Source organism: Cucurbita pepo, chromosome LG03 (assembly GCF_002806865.2).
Source record: "Cucurbita pepo subsp. pepo cultivar mu-cu-16 chromosome LG03, ASM280686v2, whole genome shotgun sequence".
In the NCBI taxonomy this organism is placed as follows: domain Eukaryota; kingdom Viridiplantae; phylum Streptophyta; class Magnoliopsida; order Cucurbitales; family Cucurbitaceae; genus Cucurbita; species Cucurbita pepo.
Genome location: NC_036640.1, coordinates 6,928,326 through 6,938,524, shown reverse-complemented (window position 1 = coordinate 6,938,524; position 10,199 = coordinate 6,928,326). Strand labels below are relative to the sequence as shown.

The window sequence follows — 10,199 nt, the reverse complement described above, 5'->3', positions numbered from 1 at the left end:
CTTGCCTCTACACTAGACCAAGTCATTTGGCTCGACCTTGCCTCTGCTCGAACCCAATGTCTCTCAATGCAACGTTGCATTTCATCTTGTCGTCTCAATCCCCATCGACATGGTTCATATGTCTTGGCGCCATTCCGAGTCTCGGGATGTCGTCGGCCATCATAACCCATTCTCGATGCAATGGAAAAATGATTATTTATTTATTTTAAAAATAAATGTATAAATTTTTTTCACATTAAAAAAAAATTGGTCTAGAGTTAAAAAAACATGAAAGTTTTTACGTTTTGCTTATTTATTTATTTTTAGTCGAACATGTGATGTATTAGTAGAGTGCATTTGTTTAATCAATTAAACTATTTTTAAATTGAAAAAATAGAAATAGTGTAAATAGCTAAAATTATGAAATCAAATTTCAAGTTTTAGGGTTTAGTCAATCGAAACATAATTTGAAATATCCAACATTTCTTTTGAAATTATCTATTGTCCCTCTCACGCTAAACCCCCTGCCAGCACGCCGGCGGCGCGACTACGTCTCCAGTAACATTTCCCGGCGAAGCTAACCTCCCACCCTCCAGGCGACGGAAAACTTAGACGAGTGTTCCTGAGCGGCGAACACACCCACGCGAATCGGGACGTAAGGCAACTAACCCTGTGTTTTAGCTTCCTTTCGGACACGAATCGGCGAGGACTCACGTCAACCAATTGGTAAAACTTCATTGAACAATCTCCTAGGCTCTATTAAATCGTTTTAGACTAGAATAGGTTCTAAACCTAGTTTACCATATTTTGCTAAGATAGGAAATTTGAACCAATAGGAATTGAAGTGCATTAAAAACTTGGGGTAAGTACTTCTGCCTTGTGGGAATTTGTGCCTGTTCAATTGTTTTACTTGATAGTGGGCTTGTTGTTCAATGCATGTTGAAGGCATTATATTTGATTTATCTGCTAATTGATTTTAATAAGGATAGCATGCTGAAATGTTGTTGATAAATGATTGTTTTGTTATAGTTTAGTGCTGTAGTTGAGTTAGAAGGATGCTGCTTTGTATGGGCATGTGAGAAAGCATGAAGTATAGGTTCATGTTTCGTTCTTGTGGTTCGGCAAGTTGTGGTTATGCATAAGAGACTAAGGAAGTAAACCTGTTTATTATGATAGTTGTTGAGGCGTCTGAGTGAAATGAATCGGTGAAAGGGGTCCAAGGGACCGAGACTGATATGTTTTGAGCCCTAGACTGTGTCGAAATCATAAGCATATTAGCTGAAAGGAGGGCCTTTATATCCCTTAAGAAGTTAAATCTGCTGTATTTCATTTAGTGCTTCATATTATCCCTCCTATTATTACTTATTAGAATCCCTTTGGATATTAGTAAGATGGAAAAAGTTGTTTGTCCCTTCCCTGTCCTAAACGCCTTTTCTTTCTCCATCTGAATGGTTAAAGTCCCTAGGAAAATTAAAAATTGTGTGGCAGACTTCTCATGGCAGAGACAACACTATGGACCTTGTTTAAAAGCATTCTTCCCTTGTGTTGTACTTGCAATGGTGTATTCTTTGTGGGTGTTTGGTAGAGGACTTTCATTGCTTTTGTGGGGCTATCAGTTTATTCATTCTCTCTGGGTTTGTTGATTGGAGACTTTTGGCTTATGTTTGGCATGAAATCGCGATGGTTACACTATTGTTGAGGAGTTTCTCTTGGGTTTTCCTTTTAGGAAGAAGGATAAAGTTTTATGACAAAGTTAGTTTCTTTTCTATTTTGTGGGGAGTTTGGCTCAAGAGGAACATTAGGATTTATAGGGAAATGGCGAGGTTCAATGCCTCCTTGTGGGCGTTGTCACCAGGCATTTTTGTAACTATGTCCTTGATTTTGTTGTTTTGGAATTCCTTTTTGTAGTTTGAATGGGTCTCCTTTTTTTGTTGGGGTTGTTTTTTGTAAGCCTTTGTATATTCTTTTATTTCTCTTAATGAAAGCTCGATTTGTTACCAAAAAAAAAAAAGGTGGATGGAAAATGTCTTTAGGGACTTCTTACAGGGAGCAACCATTTCATTGATTGGTCTAAATTCGAGGTTGTTATACATGCTTCAACTAAACTTCAGAGAAAATATCTTGATAAGTGTATGTAGATTGAATTAAGTCTCAAGAGGTTGTTATAATGGGTTGACACGGTCAAAGTCATCGACACCATGGAGAAGTTGACTAGAGACTTCATGTGGAACTGTGGTGTTTATATTCCAAGATTTAGTTTGGTTAGTTGGAATTGGTCTTCGTTGCCTATCCAATATGGGGTCTTGGGGTAGGTTCCTTCCAGTAGAGGAATCACCTTGTGGAGAACAGTTCGAGTCCTGGTGTGGATCAAAACCTCTCAAAGGTGCTTGCGGGGGTAAGCCTTGATTCAACATTGTTGATGGTAATGCTCTCTTTTATTTTTTGGAGTTAAAGTTGAGAACGACAAAAGAATTCATTTTTGGGAGGTACCTTGAGCCCAGTCAGCCCAGCTTTTGCATGTATATCCTGACATCTATTTGATTCCCAGAAGAAAGGGGCTTTAATTTTGGATTGCTGGGTTAATGATTGGTTGACCTGGATTCTTGTGGGTAAGAAGAAGATAATTTGACAAAATTTTGGTATTGGACAGCTAATATCGAGATAATTGGCTCTGTTTAGTTGGGGAAGGGTCATGACAACTATGTTCGATCCTTGACTCTTTGTGGAAAATTTCCTCCAAATCCTCCCTTTCGAAGCTTGCTGCCTCGTCAACAAAGTTGCAAACCACCCTAATTAACCGGCTGGGAGTTTTTTTATTTCAAAAGAGATATGGTTCTTTTTATGGTTGTTTTCATACATGAGCCTCAATACCCACGAGAAGCTTCGAAGGAAATTTCTTAATTGGTCTTTTTTTCCCTTCGGTTTGGTGCTTATGTTCCAAGGTGGGGAGTTTTTAAACCATCTGTTTGTGCATTGTCCTTTTCCTTGTGAGGGTGGTTTGAGGAGATTGGTTTATCATTATGCTTACCTAGATTGGTGAATGAGTAGCTTGTGGAAGCCCTTACAGGCTGGAGCTTTAAAGGAAAGGCTAAGATCGACATGGCTGAGCAAGCCCCTTTGTCCCCTCAGTTCATTACTTTCAAAGTCGGAAATGGGCAGAAAATTACTTTGGGAAGGATTAAAGATGTCCACAAAGCAGAACAGGGCAAGGATGGAGAGGGCTTGACCCCGCCACCTACTTCAATTCCTATCCCCTAAAAATTTTCATTTATTTTTGTGGGGTTTGGGGTAGGGATTCCCTACAAGAAATTGGCGGGGATTGGGTTTCTCGTGGTGAATTCTTTTTCAATTTTATATATGTGTGTGTATATATATATATATATATATATATATTAAAAATTATTAATTTCAAAAAAAATATTTTTAATGGATAATTTCTATTTTTCTATATAATTTATATTAATAAAGGTAAAACATCTTAATAAATCCAATAATATTTCACAAGCAAAAATATAATATAATGATTTACCAACATCATTTTTAAAAATTCAAATTTCAATATTTCAGCATAGTCTTTAGCACTTATAAAAAACTTCAGCATACTTAAACAAATGGAAGCAAGAAATGTGTATATACAATATAATACAAATGCATTATAGGTTAGTTTTGTGTCTTAGTTTTAATATATGTACACACATATACATAGTTTTGATATTTATATATATAAAGTAGGGCGGGGATGGGGAATATTGTCTATTCTCGGCTTTATTCCCTGCTCCAAATTGTGGGTCGCTAGTCCCGTAAGTTAAATGGACATTTTTAGATGTGTGAATTGGAGATCCCCCTTGTGAAGCCTTTCCTGAGATTTATAACCTTTCCCTTCGAAAAGAACCAATGGTGGCTGATTGTTTTTTGTAACAGTGTATGACACGATCTTTTTTTGTGGTGCTCTAGCTATGGAAATTCTTTTGTAATTACAATCTTCTCAGAATTATTGTAGATTGGAAGACTCTTCTTTTGTTGGTCTTCTTATTTCTTTTTGAGTTTTTCACTTTTTGGAGGGGCCCTTCGTCCCTTGACTGTTCCTCCTTGTGCTTTCTTTGGAATATGTTCTTTCTCCACATAGTATATAAAAATGTCTGAAAAGGAAAATCGGTGTTGTACCACTAACACTGTGTAATAAATATTCCTATTTTTTTAAAACAATTTTTTTTTTTAAATGAAACCATCAAGGCGCATTGCAATGTGTTAAATATGATTGAGAGTTGGGGTTGAGCTATAATTCATTATTTAATGATTTTCTTAAAAAATGTAAAAACTGAACAAAAGAGAAAAAACATTACTGAGAAGAGTATTTGCTCCCTAGATTCTCAAATTATATTTCCCCCCTCTTTCAGAGCAACTCCAACTGTTCTACTGCATATAGAGCTATGAATGCTCCAGCTTCACACGAGGAGGAAGAGGATCACGGAGAGGTCTTCCTTGATGAATCTGACATAATTCAGGAAGTTGTGATTGATGATGAAGGTATCTCTTTCCTACTGATGATTGTGAGCGTGTGTGTGTGTTGCTGTGAATTTTGCTTTACTAATGATTTGGCTTATCTGTCAATTTAAGATCTTCCTCATGCTGTTGATGAAGAAGGCTCTGATGATGAATTTGTTGGTATGAGATGTTATTTTCAGTAATCTTTCTGTTATATAGGTTTATTTAGCAATTTATTTTGAGTATTCTGCTCTCTAAATGTGTTGCATTTATTGTGTGTTTTCAGATGACGCTGATGATTCAGTTCATACTTTTACTGGCCATACTGGTAAGAATCTATTCTAATTGTTTTTCAATTATGTTGTAAATTATATCTGAATGTATAGTGTTTTCATTTCATTCGTTTGCTCTTTTCTGCAAGGTGAAATATTTATTAAATGAATTATTTGATGACAATGAATAACTACGTTTGAAATGCTTGAATCAAATTGGAGTTGTGTTAGCTCTACTAAATTCACCTAATCTAACAATGTTAGGCTTATCCTTATTCATCTTATAAGTAGAGGTGTGTTTTTTACTTTTCATGCATATGGTAAAGTTAATTTGATTATTAAACCTGTCTTCTCATATTAATGGAGCTTCAGTTTTTTTTTTTTTTTTTTTTTTAAACGAAACTTTTCATTGAAAAAAAAAAAATGAAAAGAGAGTAGAGCTCAAAAGATACCATCTCCACAAGGGAGAGAAGCAAAACAAAAAAATGAAAAAATTAAGAACACCTTCTAAATTGAACATAAATCCTGAAGAGAAGACCAACAAATGGCTTGATCACAAGATTTATGCTCGAGAGATACAGTCTCCATCTCAATCAGGGATTAAGAAAAAATACATCACGCGTTTTAATGATCCTCAACCACTAGCTTTCTTTCAAAGCGACTGCAAATGCTCTTCATGCAAGGAACTTGCAATAACTTCCTCTGGATAGGACCTTCAAGAAAAACAGCAGGACATGCAAAGCTCATTTGGAATTTTTCGAATTTAAGGTTCCATCTACCACCTTTTAACCTCGGAAGCATGCACTAAACGTGTTCAAAGAACATCCAAGGGATTTGAAAAGTTTCCAATATTAAATTGTTTTTTAAGAAGAAAAAAAATGTTGAACAGAACATAAAGCAATATCACCAAATCTTAGAAAGGTACTGCCCCTATTTTTTTCATTTATCTCGTTTTAGGTTAGAAGAAAACCACAATGATTCCTTTTTACTTCAATGAAAGAACAGGAGGAATCCAAGAGATTGAGAGTTTGGATAGAAATACCAGCAAGACCCCCAAAGTAAGTTCTAATAGCTTCAAAAGTTTGGTGTTCCCAATATATTAGAGGTAAGGTTTTTTTTTTATTGAAATTCAGGCACAATAACATATGATATAATCTAAAATGCCATGCTTTCATCTGATTAATTTTCGAGCTTCAAGTGAAAAAAACACTTTTTAACCTCCACCTTCCAACTGGCTCAAGAACCAAAGGGGTTTTCCCATTTTCCAGTCTGAGGATAGCTTTATCATCCATGAAGGGGATTAATTTGACTACTGATATTCAAATGTTCCTCAAGAGCCCCCTTGATATCCTTCTAGTTATTATATGCGTAACCTGGTTACAAATAAATTTCACAAAAGTTCAGAAGAGGCATAGTTCCTCATTGGATCATACTGGAAATTTCTTTGACGTCATATTGGATTTGGCAATATCCGCACAAGACTTGGAAGATCTGGTTTCTCCATAAAAAAAAATGTTACACATCGCTCATGTCCTTTCATCTTTTTACAGACGAAACGCACTCTGGGAATGGCTTTTTTTATTTTTCCCCTTCACTTAGATCTTAATATTGTTATTTTTGTCATTTCTGTAATGGAAGTTCATGTTGGTGTAACTCTTTTCCTTAGGTGAGGTTTACACGGTGGCTTGTAGTCCAATAGATGCCATGTTAGTTGCAACAGGTGGTGGAGATGACAAAGGATTTATGTGGAAGATTGGCAGAGGAGATTTTGCACAGGAGCTTACTGGTTTGTGCAATGATACTGTAAATTTATGTTTATCCTTTTGTTTTCACTTCCAAAAGCATTGCATTGTGCTTGCTAAGTAGCAAATCCCACTTCCCCTTGGCTAAACCTGTGAATTAGCATATTAGATGTAATATTTGATAATTTTTTCTAACCGATTCAAGGGCAACTGAATGCAGGTCACAAGGATTCTGTGTCTAGCCTAGCATTTAGTGCAGACGGACAATTACTTGCATCAGGGAGTTTTGATGGACTTATCCAAATTTGGGATATTTCGTCAGGGAATCTTAAATGCACACTTGAAGGCCCTGGAGGGGGAATTGAGGTGGAGCTATATTTATTTTTTATATAATTGATAATCTAACCAAGTCGTTCATTCTTTACAATAATCGTGGTAGATTCATCGATAATAACCATTTGATATCGCAGTGGGTAAGGTGGCATCCGAGAGGACATCTAGTTTTGGCTGGTTCTGAGGATTCCACCGTTTGGATGTGGAATGCTGATAGAGGTGTCTATCTTAATATGTTTTCTGGTCATGGTGCGAGTGTTACTTGTGGTGATTTTACCCCTGATGGTATTTAACTAATCTCCGTTTCTTTTTCTTACTTCCCATGTAAAAATTGGTGCATGTTTGGTAAATTTTCCGTTTCTGTTTTTTTATTTTTGTTTTTTTTCCTCCAGGTAAAATTATTTGCACCGGTTCGGACGATGCAACAATGAGGATATGGAACCCAAAAAGTGGTGAAAATATTCATGTTGTGAGGGGTATGATTGAAAACTGAGTGTATAACCCATTTTTAAGTTTTCCTTACAGAGTTATAAGTTTTTTTGAGATCTCAAACTCACAAGGAATTAAAAAATGAAATCCGTACCCTGATTTTGGAACTTGACCGTCAATCTTCTGAGTCTAATTTTGGGGAAATGAAATTACCATAGGACAGATGTTGATTGGTTACGGAGTACCGAGAATTGAAATTTCTATCCTTGCCTATTAGTAAGTTATTATGCATAGGAAATTGAATTTATAGGAGTATTATATATATAATTTTTGGTTATAAATCCTTTTGGTGTCTATACGTTCATGATTAGTTCTTCAATTGTAGTCCTTAGTCCGTTTCAAATTCGTAACAATTTAATCCAAAAAATTTGGTATCATGTAACTATAAACTTGTGACATATTTTCTAGGTTAACTATAATGATTTAGTTTTTTGTGAAGTTCATCGAGATATACAATTTAAGCTTACATCATTGAGCAAAAAACAATGTATATACCAAAATATTTTAAAATGATTACTATTTATATGATAATAACTTGAACTCGGTGTTGGGTACGTATTAAGTCAGTAGTTCTTCTGTGGTGACGATTTTTACCTTTTTGTATTCTTCAGGTCATCCTTATCACACTGAAGGATTGACTGCCCTAGCACTCAGTTCTGATTCAACCCTTGCCCTTTCTGGTTCAAATGATGGTTCTGTTCATATTGTGAATATAGCAACTGGAAAGGTTATTTCTATAATTCATTTACACATCCTTCGTCTGTCTATTTAGCTGACAGCTGTTATGCAGGGAGTTGCTAGGGAAGTTCTTAACAATGAATGACCATTTATCTTTCTTGGAAATGTTAGTTTCCTTGGAAGGATATTGTGAAATATGGCCATGTCATTGTTTTGTTGAATATTTAATTGAGCATTTGGACTAGGTGTTGCACATATGTGCATTAATATACGGTACAGTTTGCAGTTACTATGCGGCTAGAGAGGAAGGCGTAAAGAGAAGGGGATATTATAAAATATAGCATGTTGGAATTAGTTGGTCGGTTATGTATAAGAGAGATAAGCATTGTATTGGAGCCAGCGAGAGCTAGTGTCACAATCGCGGTTTCTAGGCAGTAGATTTGGCGATTGTGCGGTACCCACTCTCAGCACTGGGAGGGTCAAGCTTACTTCGAGTTACATTGCCTGCAATCGGGCAACGTGAATACAAACCTCGGGTCTTGATTTCAAGAGAAGATTTTAGAAATCGGGGGAGAGAGGTTTTGGAAAAAGAGTTTTGAAAGCAAGAGAGAGAAATTGAAATTGGTGTTATATTGGAATGTAAGCAAAAGACAAGCATATAATTATCGGGTTGGGAGAAGTTGACAACTAGTCATATCCTCCTATAGTACATTTTGACGCATTTCATGTCTACCAGGCGTAGTCATGACATCGCCGAAACGTCATACTCTTCAAGAAAACAAGAAAGAAATAATGCAGCATGAAGCCGGTAAAAGAAAGCAATAAAATAGTACAAGGCAAAGGTTTCGGCGTGTCACGAGCATGCGGCCATGGACAACATGCCTTGGACAAGCATGACCGTGAGACCTAGCATCTTGAAAACTTAGGAAAATCTGGCTTCTTGAAAGCATTTCATGAACATAACGGTTTCGTGAGAGTTGGTATCGAATCAATATTAAAACTTTGTTTTGTACTTATTTTGGGCCTTTAATAATGACAAATGGGGTTTCTATGAATTTTCTGTCTTGTTATCTAACGGGTCATGCATCAAGATAGATTGAGAATTTGGTCAAAATCTTGGCTTATCATATCTGCTTCCTTCTAATACTAAATACTGTCGGGTCTGACCAATGTTGTATATGACTAGTTGAGATATCCCTAAGTTGGCCTGGACATCGCATTTAAGGATTAAAATTTGACCATGGATATAGATTTCTTATGTTTTCATGTTCTTGGCTTGGTGGCGCAATTGATGGATTGAAACGAATCACTTATTGCCTTTGACAGGTGGTAAATTCTCTGGTTTCCCATTCAGATTCAATCGAGTGCATTGGTCTAGCACCAAGGTAATCTTCACTTTCTGCTATGTCATATATTATCACGAGGATAGATGTTTTAAACAAGAAATTATGAAAGCATGATGATCTGAAAAAACCAATCTTCTTGCCAGATGCCAGGAATTTGATAAATTACGTTGAATTAGTAGTTAAGTCCAGAATAGATTTCTGCAAAAATGCTATTGAACCTTTTATTTTCCATAGCGTATGAATGTTCTGATTGTTATAAACTTGCAATCAGCTCCCCTTGGGCTGCAACTGGAGGAATGGATCAGAAGCTCATCATATGGGATCTTCGACAGTCGTCGCCACGCAGTATATGCGAGCACGAGGTCCGTTGCAAACAGATTCAAGTTTTTGACAATCCGTGCTTGTATAGTGTTAGCTAAAACATTTGTTCCTTTCCTATTTTGTACAGGATGGAGTTACATGTCTGACTTGGATTGGCACGTCACGGTACGTTGTGACCGGATGTGTCGATGGTCGAGTACGAATATGGGACAGTCTAGTTGGAGAATGTGTTAGAACCTTTACAGGGCACACTGACGCCATCCAATCTCTCTCGGTGTCTGCCAACCACGAGTACCTTGTTTCTGTTGCTCTTGATAATACAGCTCGTGTTTTTGAGATTGCAGAGTATCATTAAGTAGTAGTGTCTTCGTTTTAAGTTGAATGTCACGAGTGTTATCCTCATTAGCGATCTTGTATGAGTTTGTATTTGTAACAAGCATTGCATGGTATCGTTATGTAAAATTTTTGGTTGTCGAGGTTTGATGAATGATATGATTTAGTGTTTTGGAAGTTTTAGAATATGATNTGAATTTTCATATGAACCCTAAACCAAG

General features: G+C 36.4%; 1 protein-coding gene across 1 annotated transcript; it reads left to right on the top strand.

The window, feature by feature from the left end:
- Positions 1 to 435: 435 nt before the first annotated feature.
- Positions 436 to 10,166, top strand: LOC111791065 (angio-associated migratory cell protein-like). The gene is made up of 12 exons (XM_023672253.1): positions 436 to 705; positions 4,377 to 4,506; positions 4,597 to 4,644; positions 4,751 to 4,792; positions 6,403 to 6,522; positions 6,699 to 6,844; positions 6,949 to 7,096; positions 7,204 to 7,287; positions 7,912 to 8,027; positions 9,305 to 9,363; positions 9,596 to 9,686; positions 9,773 to 10,166. Exons 2-12 carry the CDS (start codon positions 4,410 to 4,412, stop codon positions 9,998 to 10,000), a joined length of 1,179 nt encoding a protein of 392 aa, XP_023528021.1. The 5' UTR covers positions 436 to 705; positions 4,377 to 4,409; the 3' UTR covers positions 10,001 to 10,166.
- Positions 10,167 to 10,199: the final 33 nt, after the last annotated feature.

What these genes read in the sequence shown, in the direction of transcription:
- LOC111791065 (XM_023672253.1), top strand. Translation starts at nt 4,410, where the DNA reads ATGAATGCTCCAGCTTCACACGAGGAGGAAGAGGATCACGGAGAGGTC. An exon ending in CTCTGATGATGAATTTGTTG is followed by an intron (nt 4,645 to 4,750) that starts GTATGAGATGTT and finishes GTGTGTTTTCAG; the next exon opens with ATGACGCTGATGATTCAGTT. An exon ending in AAATATTCATGTTGTGAGGG is followed by an intron (nt 7,288 to 7,911) that starts GTATGATTGAAA and finishes TGTATTCTTCAG; the next exon opens with GTCATCCTTATCACACTGAA.